A 20,036-nucleotide genomic window follows, 5' to 3' on the forward strand; every position below is an offset into this window, starting at 1 on the left:
TGTTTATCCGGCTGCCTGTTGGTGGGCATTTGGTTGTTGTCAGTTGGAAAACTGTTCTGGAGCCGGCCACCCTGAGCCTGGTGATTTATGCCACCTGTTCTTTGGGGTCAGGAGGCCACACAAGAGATTTACGGATTGACAGGGCAGGGCCACCCCAGGTGGTCACACAGGGCTTGCCCGGGGCAGGGAAGCCAGCGGGGCCGGAACCCGGAGCCACACTGCATGAGGCTGCACCCAGCAGGGCGCCCGCTTCTGGCTCCGCAGAGGTGTCCTGTGGGCTGGCGGGCTTGTGGGCGACACTGCGAGTGGCCATAACACTCATGCCCTGATACATTCCTGCGCCGGCCCTTCCCCTAGGAGGCTTTCCATGGGGTTGGGTCCTGGCCTTCCGGGGAGGTTTTCCTGTGGTGCGTGGGTAGATGAGGAAATTTCTCAAGTCTTGGCCACCAGGATTCTTAGCTTCCCCCAGGGCAAGGTAGGGGTAGGGGCATGGGGTGCACGGTCAGGCCTGTCAGGCCCCCTCACTCCCCGTGAGACCCTGGGCCGGTGACTTCCCCTTGCTGAGTCTCTGCCTCCTCAGCTGCAAGGCCCACATCCCTGCCTTCCAGGTTCATTTTCATGGCTCGGTGAGACACTGTTCATGACATGCCACGCACGGAGCCTGGCGTTCAGGAAATAGTAGATGGCGGCCATGAGCAATATTCTGTGGCCTCTTGGTCCAGTGCCTAAAATAACTTCCACTGCATCAGAAAAGTCTCCCTGAGGTTCTGGAAGGAAGCACAGGCTTCCAGCTGCTGCCTCCCAGACAGACGGGGCTTAGGAAGAAGAAGGATGGGGCCCGGTAACTCCTCTCCCTTGTGTTTCCAGACCTGTCTTCCTCGGTGGAAGTTCTGCGTGAGCGACACAGAGAACAACTTGGGCTTCGCCCTGGGCCCCATGTTTGTCAAAGCGACATTTGCCGAGGACAGCAAGAGCATAGTGAGTGCCTCCCCTCGCACACAGGCCCTGACGGCGCCCCTGCTCCAGCCCCTCCTGAGCTTGGCAGCCCCCACTCTGCTCTGCCCTGGACCTTTCCTGCTCCGGGCCAGGGCCCCAGCCTTAACCCAGAGGTCCTGTTTTCTGAAGCCTTGCGTGCTGTGAGTTCCCCAGGATGGCTACTGTCATTGAGTGCCGGGCACTCTACTGTATTGTCATTAACCCGTTGCGAGGCCGTCTCCACCTCCACCCCCAAGCAGAAGGAAGGGCCCAGCGAGACCCTGTTGGCAGAGCAGTTCTGGCCTAAAGGGTGGCATTTCTCTTACCCTGTGGCGTAACCCCGTGTTGTGGACAGGCGGAGGAACATCACGGCTAGGTGCGTGAAGGCAGCCGGGCCCCAGTTCAGATCCTGGATCCGTGCCTCCTGGTTGGGTGATTTGGGACAGTTTTCTCCCATCACCGTTACCTCGGAAGCAGGGCTGCCCATCCCGCAGTGGGACGGGAAATGAGATGCTACACACAGAGAACACCTGGCACAAAACAAGGGCTTGGTAAATGGCAGCTGTTATATTTTTGTTCCAGTTTTTATTACTGATTTTAATTACATAGATGCTCTCTGCAGTCAAATGTTAACAAACGGAGACTCCTTTCTCTTACGTGACTTACCTGTGAATGGCTGGTATGGAATCTTTGTCCAGTTCTGTCGGCCATCAGCCCCTCTGCTCTTTCTGCTGCACGACTTCCTTACTCTGCTGTACAGCCTTCAGGCTCCGAGTCTGCCTGTGACATTATAACCCTCGAGAACAGCTGCTTGTCTCCAGCCGGAACACCACATTTATGAAACTGCTTATCAGAACTCGGGTGCTCTAGATTTTAAAGCCCATTCCATCAAAAAGAGATCCTGTGGTCCAGTAAGTCTGAAAAAGGCTCTGAATTTTACTCCCTCCAAAAGAATAAAACTTCATGTTACACACTAAAGGCTCTGAAAAGTTCTGCAGAGAGACTTTTTCAGCTTTCCCAAAGCTTATCCTGAGTGTCTGTGGTGCCAAAAGCTCTGTTTATGGAAGTTCCAGTCTTCTCTTGCAGGACTTTAGTGTTCTGGGCACTGAAGAGCCTGAGGCTTTGAGCTGATTCCTGAATTTAGGCTCTGGCCTCCTCCTGCATGGGGTGCGCATCCAGTGCCCAGACCTCACCAGTCAGCTTCTGTCTTCTCAGGCCAGCGAGATAATCCTAGAGATCAAGAAGGCATTCGAGGAAAGCCTGAGCACCCTGAAGTGGATGGATGAAGAGACTCGGAGATCAGCCAAGGAAAAGGTGAGGCTGGCGCGGTGCTGTAAGGGGTGTCTAAGGCTTCCCCTCCAAGAGCTGCAGCCACGGATGGAGGAGGGTGCATGAAGGGAGACCAGTCACATCTGGTGAGCACAGTGTTGGTGCTGTCCTGCCTTCGGGGGTGAACATTCCAGCAGGAAGGAGGGTCAGCCGTGAACGCATGATTGCATTAATGACTAAAGATAAACTGTGGTGAGTGAGTGATGGGAAAAATGCAAGGAGATGTGACATGTCTAACGGAGAATGAAGGATTTGATATAGTCCAGCAGGCGGCAGCCAGCAAAGGCTTCCCTCAGGAAGTGATGTTTAAGCAGAGACCCAAAGGGTAAGTAGAAGTCAGGCAAGAGAGGAATCTTTCCAGAAAGAGATGTGGAAGCCCATGGTGGGAGGACCTTCCCGTTTCCCTTTGGCCCAGAGCACTGCTGGGTGCTCAGCATCCTCTGTATCTCTCCTATCCAGGCAGACGCTATCTACAACATGATAGGCTACCCCAACTTTATCATGGATCCCAAGGAGCTCGACAAAGTGTTCAATGATGTGAGTGGCTCCCACCCTGCCCCCTTGCATTCCCGCATGTCCCTGGAGGTCCCCCACTTGGGGAAGAGCAGAGGCAGGCTGGGTCCAGCTGGGAAGCTAGAAGTACTTTGACCGTAAAGACATCTCAAGATGCGGTGGCGTGGGGCTGAATCAGGCAAGAGGGAGCTCTTCTCTGCCCCTCGTCCTGGGCTGGAGGAGCCTGCCTCTCTGGAGCCACTGTCAGGGCCCAGCAGTCAGTACCAAGTAGTGCCATGTGCCCTGCCAGATGCTCCATTTAATGGGTGGGAAATAACAGAGGTGAGCAGACCTTAGAAGAGACAGACTGACGCCCCTAAAACAGCAGGTGGAGTGACAAGTGGAGCCCCTCATACTGCCTCTTCCTTCCCCAAGATTGCCTCCTCCTCTCCCCAGGGTCTTCCCCCACCCTCCCAGAGAAACCTGGACCTCATTTGGACCTCGAAATGCTAATGGGGAAGAGAGCATGAATCCCAAATGCACGGTTAAGCTTAATTGAGGCAGCAAACATACTTGATATATTCCTGGTGGTTAGAGCTTTTGGCAGGTCATCCCTGTAAATGGATTATGCTTCTGCCCTGAAAGATAGTTTTATATCTTCTTGTGATTGAAATTTGTGAAATTCAGGCATTTTTGCAATTATAATAACCTCTCATCATGGCTCTATTTAAAACCTAAGAATATTAAAATTACTTCTGAGAATATGGGCCTGACTCATTCCACAGCCTTTTTCCTTGAGAATAATTTAAGATGCTCCAGGGTGTCACAACACAAGATCCAGAGGCTCCTGGGGACAGCCCAGGCATAGCCCATAGGATCAGAGTCCTGTCCCCAAGGGCCCAGAGTTTTACCAGAGCCCTGATGAGAAGCCAGAAAGCTCTGGAGCAGATCCGAGGGAGAACTTTGTCCCTGAAAAGAGCCAAAAGGCTGAGCTGAGTGCTGAGGAAAGCTGCAGTGATGCCTGTCCCCTGATGTTTCAGAGATGGATCCCAGCTTGATTCGTGTGCTATGCAGTGTGGTAACTCCTAGCCACTACTGTTTAATTAATTAAAATCTAAGTTAATTAAAATTTAATTTAATTTAAAAGTCACACTAGCCCCATTTGAAATGCTCGGTAGCCATGTGTGGCTGGTGTCTACCACAGTGGATAACACAGGCTTAGAACTAGCCCATCATCACAGAAAGTTCTATCAGACAGAGCTGGACAGACCTCCTGCCTGAGGCTCGGGCTCTGAGGTGGGCCTGTGACCCTGCTGGGTGATGAGTGGCCCCCATGAAGCTCTTGGTGTGTCCCCACATGGGAGAAGGTGCAGGCCCCAGCAGGGTCAGGGCCGAGGTGAGAACCCGAGCCCTCCGTCCAAGCTTCTGACCTGGGGACCAATCCCCTAACCCCATGGGGTGTCAGCTTCCCTGGGTTTAGAAGGAGGGGTTTGGCTTTGAGGAGCCGAGGCCCTCCCGTCCGGGCGCGCTCTGATCCTGTGACTCTGCTTCCTCTCCAGTACACTGCAGTGCCCGACCTCTACTTCGAAAACGCCATGCGGTTTTTTAACTTCTCCTGGAGGGTCACTGCCGACCAGCTCAGGAAAGCTCCCAACAGAGACCAGTGAGTCCCTGGGCCTGGCTAGGAGGGTTCTGGCTCCCAGCACACAGGGGCGCTCTGGGCAGAGCCTGCCTTTGTCACATATGCACCGTGTGCCAGACATGTAACTGTCAGAAGTGCCATGTGAGGAGTGGGTACCGTTGGTTTCCCACTCTTCAGATGAGAAAGCCATGGGCCGAGGAAGTGTGCCTGGCTAGGAGCTGGGACCTGCCCAGAGCTGTGTGCCCCCTCAGCACCCAGCCTATTGGAGGAATAGCCTGGCCTCATGCCCTTGGCTCCACCACTTCAGCGTTGGGAGCCTCTGCCTCAATTATCTGCAGATAAGATGGGAGGAGCCATGTGACAGTCAAGTATGACTGGGCAGTATCTGGCATAGAGGAGGCCCTCAGCTAGGGAAGATTCCAAATGGGCTCCTGACAGCTGTGCGTCCCAAACCTCACTGCACATCAGGACCCTCAAGGGAGGGTCTTTTTTATTTTTTTAAGATTATATATTTATTTGAGCGAGAGAACAAGTGGAAGAGGCAGAGGGAGAGAGAATCTCAAGCAGACTCTGTGCTGACCATGGAGCCGTCACTGGGGCTCGATCCCACAGATCCCACAACTCTGATTCGTGACCCAAGCCAAAACCAAGAGTTGAAGGCTCATTTACGCGACCCAGGTGCCCCCTGGGGGAAGTTTTTTGAAATACAGCTTCCTCCTGGTCCTCAAAGTTTCTTAAAATAATCTGGAATGAGCCCTGGTGTCTGTCTTTTTTTTTTTTTTTTGCTTTTTGAGCAGTCTCCTTGGAAAACTCATATTGTGAGCCGAGCTGTAGCTCTCAAAATAAGCTCTCTGCACGCCTAAAACATTTTGCAGAATAAATCTTAGCCCAAGATGGAAGCAACTTCTCTTTGCTTCTTGCTCCCCCTCGTGGCCAATGGGGGGTTTGACCATCTCTGTTTTCTCTTAAGATCCTGTCTTCCTATCAAGGAACCCCCTCCCCCAAATGTGCGGGAAGTGTTTTTTTTATCCCCAGAATCTGGCACAGGTACTGCCACAAGGTTCTGAATTTATCTGAAGTCTTTTAATTTAGCTTAAACTTTTTCATTTAAATTCTGCTTCCTGGGATCACCTGCGTGGCTCAGTCGGGTCTGCCTTCGGCTCAAGTTATGATCTTGGGGTCCTGGGATCCAGCCCTGGGTTATCTCAGGGTCCTGGGATTGAACCCAATGTCAGCATAGGGGCTCCCTGCTCAGCAGGGAATCTGCTTCTCCCTCTGCCTCTCCCCTTACCCCTGCTTATGTTCATTCTGTCTATCTCTCTCTCTCAAATAAATAAATAAAAATCCTTTTTAAAATAAAAAAATAAATTCTGCCTCCCGACCATTAATGTAGTCATGATTATTTGAATATAAATATGATCTTTTCGATTTCTATCTTCCCATGGCTTCAGGTACCCCACAACACGTCTCTGTGGGGCTCACCCGGAGGAGACAGTGACTAAGCACTTAGAAAAAACATCCTTTCTGGGATCCCTGGGTGGCGCAGCAGTTTAGCACCTGCCTTTGGCCCAGGGCGCGATCCTGGAGACCCGGGATCGAATCCCACATCGGGCTTCTGGTGCATGGAGCCTGCTTCTCCCTCTGCCTGTGTCTCTGCCTCTCTCTCTCTCTCTGTGACTATCATAAGAAAAAAAAAAAAAAACATCCTTTCTGTCTCACTCCTCTCCTCACTGACCTTCCCCTCTACATCAGAAAGAAATATCAAGTGGACAAATGTTTCTACCATCAGGATCCCTTCAACATTCTTTATTATTTTATTTTATTTTATTTTATTTTTATTTTATTTATTTAACTAATCTTTGCATTCAATGTGGGGCTTGAACTCACAACACTAAGTTCAAGAATCACATGCTCTTCCAACTGAGCCAGCCAGGCTCCCCCTTCAACACTGTTGAAAAGTTATTTGACCTCAAAGAGTCTTTTTGTGTATGGAGATTGTATGAATTTAGTGTAAATTTTATGAAAAACAACCATTTTTTAAAAGTTTAGTGAGAAAAGGGTATTTTACTTTTTGCATATTTCTTTAATATCTGGCTTTTTTTTTTATAAGGCTTTACTTATTCATGAGAGACACAGAGAGAGGCAGAGACACAGGCAGAGGGAGAAGCTCCCTATAGGGAGCCCGATGCAGGGCTGGATCCCAGGACCCTATGATCACAACCTGAGCCAAAGGCAGAAGCTCAGCCACTAAGCCACCCAGGTGCCCCTAATATCTGATAATAGAAGATATCTGGAGTCTCATATCTGCTTCTGTGTTCAATCTGTTGCAGTATATTATTTTGAAATATATAAAGAAAATCTAGGGGCTCCTGATGGCTTAGTCAGTTAAGCATCCAACTTTTTATTTCAGTCCAGGTCATGATCTCAGGGTTATGAAATCAAGTCTGCATCAGGCTCCAGGCTAGGTATGGAGCCTGCTTAAGATTCTCTCTCAGGACCGCCTGGGACGCTCAGTTGGTTAAGCACCTGACTCTTGATTTCGGCTCAGGTCATGATCTCAGGGTCATGGGATCAAGACCTCTGTCAGGCTCCATGCTCAGCAGAGAGTCTGCTTGAGATTCTCATTCTCTCTCTCTCCCCTCCCTTTCCCCTTTCCCCTCTCTCCCCCTTTCTTTACCCCATTCTCTCTCTCAAATAATAAATCTTTTTTTTTTTAAAGATTCTCTCACCCCTCTTCAGCCACTCCCCATGGCAAAATGAAAATCCAGCCTCATGCAGATATGAAAATGGAAAAGGAAGGGATGATTTAGTAGCTTTTTCTGATACTGTGTACATTCTTCATTGATACTGCACCGAAACTCAGCACGTAATTTATTAAAGGTTAATCACACTACAGAACCTGAACCCCTAGCCATGAACTCTTCATACAGAGAGAGAGGCAGAGACAGACAGAGGGAGAAGCAGACTCCTCATAGGGAGCCCGATGTGGGACTCAATCCTGGGACCGGGATCATGCACTGAGCCAAAGGCAGACACTGAACTGCTGAGCCACCCAGGTGTCCCTGTCTCGCACTTTAAATGGATCATTGACCCAGCCATGATTTGTAACATTATGCATTGGTCATTCGAGAAACAATAGCTTGCTGACTTTTATACAACCTCTAAATAGTGACATTTTCATTATACAATATCCAAAAAAATCCGCCTTTGTTCATATCACTGTTGATCTCCTGAGAAGTCTTTTAAGTATCAGGAAGCTGTCAGGGCACCTGGGTGGCTCAGTCGGTTAAGTATCTGACTTTAGTTCAGCTCATGATCTTGGAGTCCTGGGGTCAAACTCCATGTCAGGCTCCCTGAACAGGAAGGAGCCTGCTTCTCCCTCTCCCTCTGCTGCTCCCCGTGCTTGTGCTCGCTCTCTCTCTCTCTCTCTCTTTAATAAATAAAATATTTTATTTATTTATTTTTTTATTTATGATAGTCACAGAGAGAGAGAGAGAGAGGCAGAGACACAGGCAGAGGGAGAAGCAGGCTCCATGCACCGGAACCCGACGTGGGATTCGATCCTGGGTCTCCAGGATCGCGCCCTGGGCCAAAGGCAGGTGCCAAACCGCTGCACCACCCAGGGATCCCTAATAAATAAAATCTTAAAAAAAACCCCACACAATATCAGGAAGCTGTCACGTTTATGGTGACCTCTTGCAAGTTCTTGTAATTAATTTTACTAATTAATTTACTAATTAATTAATTTTGCTTGAAACTTTATAGATTTTTGAATTTTTCATTTTTTTTTAAGATCTTATTTATTTGAGAGAGAGCACAAGCAGGGGAGGGGCAGAGGGAGAGGGAGAAGCAGACTCCCTGCTGAACACAGAGCCCAACACGGAGCTCGATCCCAGGACTCCCGAGAGATCATGACCTGAGCTGAAGGCAGATGCTTAACCAACTGAGCCACCCAAGTGCCCCTATTCTTATTTTTTAAGTAACCTCGATGTCCATTGTGGGGCTTGAACTCACAACCCTGAGATCAAGAATCATGTGCTCTAACAGCTGAACCAGCCAAACACCCCCGAAATTTTTTTTTAAACCTTGACTTTTTGTCACAGGCAACAAATGACGGCAGTTGTTTCCCTTGAGGTGATAAGCTCACTTCATTTTCAGGAAGATGTCTGCCAAATACCCAAGTCTGAAATGCTAGTTTGCCAGTCATCCTCACAAGTACAAATGGGGTCCTGTGAGAAAAGCACAGGTGCTTATGTGGACTTCCCATCTGGTCACACCAAATATCAAAAGATTTTTACTCCATTTCGAGTCCCATATTGGGTGTGGTGATTACTTAAATAAATAAAACTTTAAAAAAAATTAAGTAATCATGCTACTTCATCAACAGTGTTCCTAAGTGAAATGGGTTTATCTCTCCTGGTGAGGAACACGGTGACTGGAATGACGGGTGCCCCTACTTGATTCACGCGTAGGCTCCAAGGCTTATGAACCATTGCTTTCACACCATCAGGGCACATGTCAACAAGGTGGAACAGACAAATAATGTCTTAATATTATTACTGAAGACAGTTTTGACCTCACAGACCCCCTAGAAGGGAATTAGGGACCCTACCAGGTGTCCACAGACCACACTTTGAGAACTACCTGGCAGCAGTGGCCTTTCAGTATGTAATGGTTCTTTGTAAGAACCTTCTTGTTCCACTACGTGTGTGATATCAGATCGAATTGATACCTTTACCTTTTATCGAATTGATACACGTGGGTGTTTTCTGGTTTTCCCCTCAAAAACAGTGCTGCTAAAGGTGTCCTTGTGCCTGTGTGCACTTGAGGCTGGGTTAAGGCCCTTGACACCTGCCAGATGGGCTGACCCCACTTGCCTCCCTACCCACTGTGCCCGAACTTTCATGTGTGTGTTACTTGCAGGTGGAGCATGACCCCCCCCATGGTGAATGCCTACTACTCGCCCACCAAGAATGAGATTGTGTTTCCTGCCGGGATCCTGCAGGCGCCGTTCTATACCCGCTCCTCACCCAAGTAGGATGCTTGTGGTGCTCCCACCCTGTCTCCTTCCCCCACCCCTCCATGGACACCCAGCCCAGCCCTGTGGCCCACGGCTGACCACACAAGCCAGCCAGTCTCACTGAGTGCTTCTGGTCCCGCTAGCCAAGGAAGCTTGGGACTTTCGGTGATGTGGCAAAGAAAACAACATCCTCACTCCTTGTGCTTCCCTCCAGGGGTGCCTGGGATCCAGAAGCCCCTGCACAGTGGGAGCTTGGGGGGCGTGTCACCTGAAGTCAGGTGCCTTATCTAGAGGAATGCCCCTCTAGTGGTGTTTTAGAGCAGTCACAGCTTGGGGGGGCAGGGGTGCAAAGTGTGAGAGCAAGGTCTCAGAAAGGAAAGGCACATGGCCCTGGGTTTGAATCCCAGGTCTGCTCTTTACTGACTGTGTGGCCTTTGGGCAAAGTGATCGAACCATTCCAAGTCTCAGTTTGCTTATCTTTAGAGTCCATCACTAATGCCAAACTCTTTTGAGGTGACCAGAGAGGATAGTAAAGTTCAGTGGAGCATCTAGCACAGTGCTTGGCACCCGGTGGATACAGGCTGACTACAGCCTGCTTGCTCAGCCTCTGACTAGCCTCCAGGGCTTAGCTGGAGGCTCAGGCTGTGGCTACGTCTCCACAGAGCCCCATGGGACCCTGCTGTGTCTCCAGACCCAGGAAGCGGCATCACCCTCACCTTTGTGTCCTCCCCTCCAGGGCCTTAAACTTTGGTGGCATTGGTGTTGTCGTGGGCCATGAGCTGACTCATGCTTTTGATGATCAAGGTACGACTTCCTGGGGTCCCCTTCAGAGAGGGAGCATCGAAGCCTGGCCCCGCTGCTTCTGCTTTGCTCTTGTTACTTCCAAAAGTCTGGAGACAAATGGATCTGGGTTCCATTCTGGCTCTGCCTTCTGCCGATTGAATGAACTTTAACAAGTCCTGTCATTTCTCATCCTTGTCTGTAAAATGGTCATGATGATTGCAGCCTCGTGTGGTGATTGTGGGGACTGTGTCAGACACAGGAGGTTGCTGGAAGGTGTCCCCTACTCAGAAGTGGGTGTTAGGAGTCAGAAGGGAGCTCACATTTCTCCAGCGCTCTGGAGACTTCTCTGGGCCAACTGCCATCAGAAGAGTTGAGGTCACTTTCCTCCTCATCAAAACATCCAGAATTCTCATTCCCTCCTACCTTGGGGACCCCAAGGCCAAGAAGGAGGAGGTGGGACCTTAGAGGCTGGGGCCTGTCCTGTGATCCCAGTGCTGCTGACTCTATTTCCCCCTTCCCAGGCTCAGGGTCCCAGGCCCTCAGCCCGCCCTGACAATGAATCCAGCTCCACCAACACCGTAGACACTCTGAGCCTTTCCCCACATCACCTTCCTCCATCTTCTCTCCCCCACCCACCACCCAGCCAGCCTGGCTCATTCTCCCAGCAACTCTGGCCCCCAAACCAGCATCATGTCTCCAGTGGTGCTAGGGAGCCGGGGGATGGGCCGGTGGCTCCACCTCGGCCTCCTCCTCCCCTTCTCGCCCTTGACCCTATGCTTCCCTCTGACCCCACAGGACGAGAGTATGACAAGGACGGGAACCTTCGGCCCTGGTGGAAGAACTCATCCGTGGAGGCTTTCAAGCAGCAGACGGAGTGCATGGTGGAGCAGTACGGCAACTACAGTGTGAACGGGGAGCCTGTGAACGGCCGGCACACGCTGGGGGAGAACATCGCCGACAACGGGGGCCTCAAGGCGGCCTATCGGGTAAGCCTTCACCGCCCCCCACTGCCCACCCCCCCCACCCCCCCACCACCCCCCACCCCCACCCCCGTCTGGGTCTGTGCTGGGGCCTCCTGGGATGTGGAGGCAGGGGAGGGGGCGGGGAGGAAGGGCCTGTCCAGTCCAGACAAGCTGGGACAAGCTGCAGCCGCTCCTTTCTGCCTCCTCATCTGCGACTGGGTGGTAGCAGCCTGACACGGGGCCCTGCAGAAACCTCCGCACAGAGCGTGGAGCCACCTGACCGCCTGCCTGTTCCTATCCTTGTGGGGATAGGTGTCACCCATCCAGGCAGCAGCAGACCCAGGAGGGGAGGGAGGGTTGATGGTCATGGAGTCGGTTCCGGGTTCAAGTTCTGGTTCCGGGTTCAAGTTCTGATTCTGGAGCCTCCTTGGGCTGCAGTGAGCTTGGCCATGAATACCTACTCCAGCATCCGTGGGGTGTCGGAAGGGCGACAGACAACTTGGGCACAGGACCTGGTCCAGGGAGATGCTCAGAAAGGTTAGCTGAGTGGGAAGGGAGAGAGGAGAGGCCACAGGAAGAGGAGGAGGTGTCTATCAGACAGCAGGACAGAGCCACCTCCTCATCGTGATGAGAACAGAAATACTATAAGGTACCAGGTCTTGAGGCCTTATTATGTGCCAGGTTCTGCTCAGCACCCCACAACTTTACCATTAGGTATACAAGCTCCACTTAACAGGTGAGGAAACTGAGCCCAGAAACACTGGGCCAGCCCGTGCCTAAACAAATAAGATAATTTCAGGTGCTGACAAGACAAAGAATATAAAATATGAAATAGAGCAAAGTAATGCAGAACAAGGGGAGCGGTGGTCAGGATAGGCCCTCTGGAGGGAGTGACATTTAAATTGACACTTGGATGATGAGGAAGAAGCTGGTCTTCCTGTCTTTGACCGTGCAGCCTGTGTCCACGGGTGAAGTGGAGGGAGGGAATGTTGGAAGAGTGGCTGGGGCCAGAGCTCACAGGGCCTCAGTCGGCTGATCAAGGAGCTTAGGTTTTGTTCTGTATAATGGGAGCTGCCACAGGATTTTTAAATAGAAGAATGACATCCTCTATTTTATCCCTTAAAACCAGGATCAGCAGGGGTGACTGGCTAGCTCAGTCTGAGGAACGTGCAGCTCTTGATCTCAGGGTCATGAGTTTGAGCCCCATGGTGGGGTGTAGAGATTACTTAAATAAATAAAACTTCAAAAAAACAAAAAACCACGGGTTAGGAAACCTACACCCTATGGGCCAAAACCAGCCCTCAGCCTGTTTTTGTGAATAAAATTGTAGGGGGGCCCCTCCAGGCCCATTGGCTGCCATTGTCCACGGCTGCTTTCACACCACAAAGGCAGAACTGAGCAGTTGCACCAACACCATTTGGCCTCCAAAGCTAAAAATATTTACTCTCAGGCCCTTTGCAGAAAAGTCTGCCAACCTTGCTTTATGAGGATGACTTAAGATGTTGTGTTGAGAAGGGATTGGAATTGGACCAGCTCGAGTCAAGGAGTCTAGTTAGCAAGCTGTTGTGAGATTGTCCAGGCAAGAGAAGGGGCAAAGCCATGGCAAGGGTGAGAAGTGGCCAGATTTAGGTGGTTTGGATAATTGAACGAGAAGTTCAGGGCTGCCTGGCTGCCTCAGTCGGAAGAGCGTGTGATTCTTGGTCTTGGGGTCATGAGTTTTTATTTACTTAAAAAATAAAATCTTCGGGGATCCCTGGGTGGCTCAGCGGTTTAGCGCCTGCCTTTGGCCCAGGGCGCGATCCTGGAGTCCTCGGGATCGAGTCCCACGTCAGGCTCCCTGCATGGAGCCTGCTTCTCCCTCCTCCTGTGTCTCTGCCTCTCTCTCTCTCTCTCTCTCTCTCTCTCTCTCTCTCTCTGTCTATCATAAATAAATAAATAAGTCTTTAAAAAAAAACTCTTAAAAAATAAAATAAATTTTTTAATATTTTATTTATTTATTCGTGAGAGACATACACAGAGAGAAAGAGAGAGAGAGAGAGGCAGAGACAGGCAGAGGGAGGAGCAGGCTCCATGCAGGGAGCCTGACGTGGGACTCGATCTCAGGTCTCCAGGATCACACCCTGGACTGAAGGCGGCGTTAAACCGCTGAGCCACCCGGGCTGCCCCAAAATAAAATCTTTTTAAAAAGAAAAGAAAGAAATAGAAGCTCAAAAAAGAACTCTGAGGTTGGGGCCCAAGGAACTAGGTGCCATTTACTGCGGTGGGAAAGTGTGTGTGTACGTAACCCCTCTCCCCGCTTCTGTCTGTAGTGTGTTAAGTCTGGATGCATCTTGGAAATCCAATTGAAGCCACTGAATACACAAATCAGGGAAGAGGCTGGAGCTAGAAGTATGCACTTGAGAGCCATGGCCACGTAGATTATTTTTAAGGCCCTTTGGAATGAGTGCAAGTGAAGATTGTTTCTCTGGGCTGAGCAGGGCCCAGACTCCCCAAAACGAGTCGCTGCCCCAACAGGGTAGAGCTTGCCGAGATCTCCTGCATTGGCTCCCCATTGCCGCCCTGTTTGCTCCTGTGTCATGGGAGCCCCTGACCTTTGCTTTCTCTCCCCCAGGCCTACCAGAACTGGATAAAGAAGAACGGGGCTGAGCAGACGTTGCCCACCCTGGGCCTCACCAATAACCAGCTCTTCTTCCTGGGCTTTGCACAGGTGAGTTCATTATAGGAAAATATGCCAAACCCAGGCACATTCTGCAGGAGCTCTGAGAGCCAAAAGGCAAGTTCCCCCAACTGAGAACCTTCTAGCTCATTGGATTGTTCATAGGGCATCTACTCTGTAAGAAGGCGAGCTTCCTGCCAGTAGAGAAATCCCATTAAGGACCACAAATGCCATTGAAAGGTTTCCCGTATCAGTTAGATGGGAGGACGAGTGGGTCCTAAGGGCCCTTCTGGTTCAGGGGTTCTAGAAATCTCCTAAACTGAAGATGCCCCAGGATGTCCTTTGAGTTGGCATTAATGTATAGTTTTCTGTTGGTGCCCAGAGCCACCAGGCCACTAGATAGTTTTTGTTCTGTCCAGGAAGTGAGTGACCTGGACTCAGGTCAAAGTTTTCAGACTGGATTTTAGGCAGAATCCTTTGTTCAGATGAAGTCTAATGCAGAGGCCCAGGCCAGACAAAGGTGACTGCAGTAGGGGAATGCCGGGGTGGGGGCATACCAGCCCCCGGTTTCTTCCCTACCCACCTAGTAGCCCCCCCTGACTCCCAGGGGTCTCAGAACCGGGTGGGGGCTCATTCTCCTGCTGTTGTGGATGGAGGGGGCAGTCTGCTGGTCTCGGGGCCCCACAGTGACTCAGCTTCTCCCTTGTTGCCTCACAAAGGTCTGGTGCTCTGTCCGCACGCCTGAGAGCTCCCATGAAGGCCTCATCACCGATCCTCACAGCCCCTCCCGCTTCCGGGTCATTGGCTCCGTCTCTAACTCCAAGGAGTTCTCAGAACACTTCCACTGCCCCCCTGGCTCACCCATGAACCCTCATCACAAGTGTGAAGTCTGGTGAGGGTGGAAACACCTCGAGCCAAGACAGGATGAGCCCCCCGGTGGGGCCCACAAAGCCGCCTTTCCATCCAGCACCCGGGGTGTCGCCCCACACCCTGGCCACCCAGGGCCCCCCTACCCTGCACTGGAGGGTTTCCAGCCGGAACTGAGCCTATGATGTGGGTTCTCAACATAATCTGACGTTTGATCCCCTGTGAAGACTCTGTCATCCCAGGCACGTGTGCGTCAACTCTCACGGGCATTTGGGGGTCAGACTGGTTGCTTGCCAGGCCCGGGCCCCCTACTGACAAGGGCAGTGGGACACAGCCCCCCGCCCACATCCAGCGCCAGAAACACCACAAATACCACTGTGTCAAATGCTTTAAAGATATATTTTTGGGGAAACTATTTTTTAAACATTGTGGAATACACTGGAAATCTTCAGGGAAATGATGCATTTAAAACACTTTTTTTTTTTTTAAGGAAAGGATTGGTATATTTATTATATTCTGTTTTTCTACATAACCTGTGGATAAGGGAAGCCCCACTGATTCTCCTGTCCCTTCCTCCCTCGCTGTGAGGTGGCCCGAGGACGTCCCCCCGCTGAGCACGTCCCCCAGGGGAGAGCTGCCCCGGCGCTTGGCCCTTGCCCTGGCAGCCGCTGTCTGAGGAAGAGCGGGGCGGGGGCGGCCCACAGGGGGCAGCTCGCGGACCCTGCCCCTCGGAGCCGGCCGCCTCTGTCCCCAGAGCCCGGCAGCGGGAACCCCACCAAGGACGGGCTGGTCCCCAAAGTCGCAGCAGGAAATCGATGGCTGTCGCAGGAGGCGGCCGGGTGGTGGCCTTCAAGCCCGGCCCCGGGGCCCTAGAGCGCTCCAGCTGCACGGCAGGAGCCCCGAGAGACCTGGTGGCCTCGCTGGCCTCCTCCTGGCCTCTCCCGCCCGGGGTCTGCCTTGCTGACCCCCTTCCCCCGGGAAGGAGGAAGGCGAACGCCACTGTCCTGTCCCGCAGCGCCCGGCCCGGCTCGAGCTGGGTCCCCGCCTGGGGGGCTCCCGGCCCGCGGCCGCCCCCCCTTCAGTGCCTTATCTGAGGCCGCCCTTGCCTCTTCAGTGAAGCCTTCAGGCGCCGCCCGCAGTGCCAGGCCACCGTGCAGGACCCCGCCCCGCCCCTGGGGTGCACTGAGACAATCCTCGTAGTTAGATGGACTCCCCGGTGGAGGGTTGCAGCCCGGAAGGCGCCGAGGGAAGGCCCCCCACGGCCCTGTCCAGCCCGTGGCCGTGGCCGCAGGCGCCTGTGAGTGAGGCCCGCGCTCCCTCAGGCACTCGCCCCGCTGCTGGCAGCCTCCGGGATGGGCCTGAGGCGGGCTGGGCTCCACGCGACCCGCCTCACAAGCAGCAGGCCTGGTAGCTCTTCAGAGGAGTGGGACCGGAGCCAGAGAAGTCTCTAGAGTCGGGCTGCCACGCGCACCTTGGCGCCCCGAGGTAGGCTTCCCGGGGCCCCTCCGTGTACCCCCCGCCGCCCTCCTCCGGGCCTTCCCCGCGAGGGCCGCGGGCCTCAGAGTGTCCCCGGCACCGTGGACCGCAAGTCCCCTGGCTGGAAGCAAGTGTCCCTGGCTGTGGCTCGGCCAGAGGGGCTGCGGACGGCAGTGATGTCTTCAGGCGTCCTGAGAAAGCGGGGGGCTGGGGGCAGGGCTCGGGCCCAGGGATGGGCCTGCTCCTCCAGAGCTTGAAGGCTGAGAGGCCCCTCCCGTCGGCCGGGGAGCCCCAGGGCCGGCTTCTCGGTGCGCCTGGACGTGGGGTGTGGAGCTGGGAATCTATTTTTTGTATTATTATGTTTTGTGCTACTGTAGTTTGGGTGTGGCACTATCGTAACTCAAATAAAGTCCTTGTACCGAGTGGCACGTGACCGCGTGTGTGCCCGGGGCGGGGCGGTGTGCGTCCTGTGGTCCTGTGGGCTGCGGGAGGGCCAGGGCCCAGGCAGAGCTTCCCATCCCAGCCCCCGGGCTAGCTGTCTCCTCCCCCTCCCCGGGGCAGTGGCCTTGGACCCTGACAGATGCTGGAAGGTTACTCAGTGCTGGTGCCCATCGGGCCATTCTTCCTTCAGCAACAGATCGAGTGAGCACTCCCTGCTGGGGAGAATGATACATGCCACCCTGTCCCCAAAGGGCATCCTGGTAAAAATTATTTTTCCATGATCTCGGAGCAAAGGGTGTCAGCAGTGGGTTTCCAGGCCTCAGATGCTTGGCAGGGCAGACAGGAGTAGGTAAATTCAAAGAAGTTCAAGGAAAAGTGTCTGACATGCACTCACGCCTCCCCTTGGGTTTTGCATATGCTCTTCCCTCTGCCTAGAATGTTCTTCTCTGACTTCTCCGCCTGATAAACTCCTACCCATCCTTCAATGCCTAGCTTAGCATTACCTCTTCTAGGAAGCCCTCCCTGACCTCCAATCGGGTACGAAGACACAGGCTTCCCTCTCTTACTAGAGTTTTTCAGTGCCAGGGCTACCATAACAAGTCTCACGAACTTGGTGGCCTACACAGCAAAAATTTATTGTCTCACAGTTCTGGAGGCTAGAGTCCAAGATCAAGGTGTCAACAAAGTCGATTCCTTCTGAGGGATGTGAGGAAGAATCTATTCCAGGCATCTGGCCTAGCTTTTGGTGGCTTGCTGGCCATCTCTGGCACTCCTTGGCTTGTAGAAGCATCAGCGATGTCTGCCTTCATCTTCATGTGGTGTTCTCCCGGTGTGCACATCTGGTATGTGTCTGAATTTCCCCCGTCCCTCTTTTATAAGGACATCAATCATGTTGGATCAGGGCCCACCCTCATGACCTCATTTTAACTAATGACATCTGCAGCAATCCTATAAGGTCATATTCTGAGGTCCTGGAGGTTACAACTTCAACATATGAATTTGAGGAGACACAATTCAACCTGTAACACAGAGGTTCCAATATCTAGGCTGTGAAATGGCCTGTATCATGTCTAGCAGCCCAGCCTGGCAAAAACCAGCCATGGAGTAGGGCTCAGTGACTGCTAGATAAGTGGCTGGGTGGGTGAATGGGTGGACAAGTAGATGAGTGGGTGGTAGGTGGGTGGATGGGTACATAGGTGAATGGATGGATGGATGGATAGATAGGTGGGTGAATAGAAGGGTGGATAGGCAGATAAGTGAATAAATGGAAGGATGGCTGAATGGACAGATAGCAATAAATTATGTGTTCTCAAGGGAGCCATTCCCAAATATACCAATGCCAGAGAGAATGAGCTCAGTGGGCTGGGGTAACCTGGAAAAACTTTCTGGAGGGAAGAGATTTTAGTTGAGCCTTGACTAAAGGGGGAGAATTGGGGTTCATACTCTGAACTGAACAGAGTGATGACCTGAGCAAGCACCTATTCAAAGGGCAAAACTCCTCACCCTGCCTTGCTTGAAAAGGAGTAGTACATCATTTCTCAGTTTCTCCAGATGTAAAATGGACATTTATCTCTTTCTTCTCTTTGTTGTGACCCACAAATATTGGGGAGATATGAGGATGCTTAAGAACAGTGATGCACTCTAAACCCCTCAGAACACCCACACTACATGTGTGCATGAGCCCATAGCCCAGTATTTCTCACTCGGGCAGCTCAACTTCATCCCCTCCAACTAACTGTCCTCGGGAGAGCAGCCTATTTAAAGATCACATCACTCCCCTTCACCAGCTCCCCACTGCACTTATCTCCCCTAGGACCTCGACTCTGCCCTAACTGCCCCCAGTGGACCTTCCCCTTGCCACCTTGAACCTCCTTTTTGCACCTTACACAGTCCCTGCCTGCTTTTTAGATTGGAATGTCTTCTAGACACCCTTGCCAATGAATGAATGAATGAATATATGGCTTTTTTCTTAAAGCTTCCACATACTGTGTGCCTACTGCAAATCAGACTTGTGCTGGGTGCTCACACATCCTCTTCCTGAATGCTTACAGCAGTTTTTGGAGACAGCTACTTTATCACCCAGATCAGAGGGGAACAGTGGGCAGAGCTGAGTTCTGAACCCAGGCTGCTAGCCACGAGCTGCTTGGGAAAACATGAGAAGCTCCCACAGAACAGTGATGTTCCTGGGGGCCACACACACACACACACACACACACACACACACTGAGATATATCAGAGAGAGACACCATTTTTCCCTGCATTTTTCCCTCTTCCTGATGTTCCCCTTTTCCCAATGACCAAATGAACAGGCCCCTATCTCTCCCTTGCTCTGAGCCTTGGAGTCACAACCAGGAATTAAAACCTCAGCCAAAAAAGGAAAAAAAAAAAAAAAAAAACCCAGCCAGACCCTTTAGGGGTTTACCTACAGCTGACATGCAAATACATGCCAGCTGCCACTAGAGCACAAGCAGAAACTATACAGGAGTTTTAGTAATAAGTGTGTAATGTAAGCAAAGGGGTCCAGCAAATGTTCTCTGGAAGAGTTGAGAAACTGCAAAAGGAAGGCACCAGAGAAGATATTAAAGAGTCTAGGACAATAATAAACCCAATTTGAAATGGTCAAGACCTTTGCAGAGAGAACTATAACACTTTACCCAAGAACATATAAGAAGACCTGCATAAACGCATGACAGCCCTGGTCATGAATGGAAAGGTTCACTGTAATTCAAGGTATTGATTTTTCCCCAAGTTAATCTGTAATTTCAGTGTCCTCGCAACCAGAGTTCCAAGACATGTTCTCATTGAACTTGATAAGCTGATTCACAAGGAGGAGAAAATGCACCATGGCCAAGACGATTTTGAGGGAGCCAGCCCTATCAGAATCTAAAGCTATGGTAAATAATATAGTGTGGGGTTGGTGTCAAGAGAGAGGAATTGAACAACTGGAATTTCTAGAGAGCCAGAAACAATTCTGTGTATAGGGGATGCGTGGGTAGGACAAAGGAAGCCCTTTAAATCAGCTGAGAAATTGATAAGCCATGTAACAAATGGTGGTAGGATATCCACTTGGGAAAAAATGGATCTAGACCTCTCCTCCCTCATAGTTCTCACACATGTTACAGCAATAAATATACCAGAGACCTAAGCATATAAAAATCATAAAATTAATAGATAAAATATCACAGAATGCGTTTATAAATTTGGATAAAGCCGTCTTTAAAAAGACAAATAGGAAAAAAAAAAAAAGACAAATAGGGGCACCTGACTGCTTCAGTCAGTGGAGCATGTGAGTTTGAGCTGCACGTGGGGTGTACAGATTATTTTAAAAAGAAAAAAGAAAAAGAAAAGGAGGGGCACCCGGGTGGTTCAGTCAGTTAAGCAGCTGATTCATG

The 20,036-nt window shown here is 51.5% G+C and overlaps 1 protein-coding gene across 3 annotated transcripts in view; it reads left to right on the top strand.

The window, feature by feature from the left end:
• Positions 1-16,625, top strand: part of ECE1 (endothelin converting enzyme 1) — a 115,400-nt gene extending 98,775 nt beyond the window's left edge. For all 3 annotated transcript variants that reach the window (XM_077899253.1, XM_077899251.1, XM_077899252.1), the window contains 9 exons: positions 868-978; positions 2,191-2,289; positions 2,764-2,841; positions 4,356-4,459; positions 9,362-9,472; positions 10,195-10,262; positions 11,037-11,227; positions 13,815-13,910; positions 14,579-16,625. In XM_077899253.1, the coding sequence (XP_077755379.1) occupies positions 868-978; positions 2,191-2,289; positions 2,764-2,841; positions 4,356-4,459; positions 9,362-9,472; positions 10,195-10,262; positions 11,037-11,227; positions 13,815-13,910; positions 14,579-14,755 (1,035 nt within the window). In that variant the 3' untranslated portion in view covers positions 14,756-16,625. The remainder of the gene's footprint in view (positions 1-867; positions 979-2,190; positions 2,290-2,763; positions 2,842-4,355; positions 4,460-9,361; positions 9,473-10,194; positions 10,263-11,036; positions 11,228-13,814; positions 13,911-14,578) is intronic.
• Positions 16,626-20,036: the final 3,411 nt, after the last annotated feature.

Source organism: Canis aureus, chromosome 5 (assembly GCF_053574225.1).
Source record: "Canis aureus isolate CA01 chromosome 5, VMU_Caureus_v.1.0, whole genome shotgun sequence".
Classification (NCBI taxonomy): domain Eukaryota; kingdom Metazoa; phylum Chordata; class Mammalia; order Carnivora; family Canidae; genus Canis; species Canis aureus.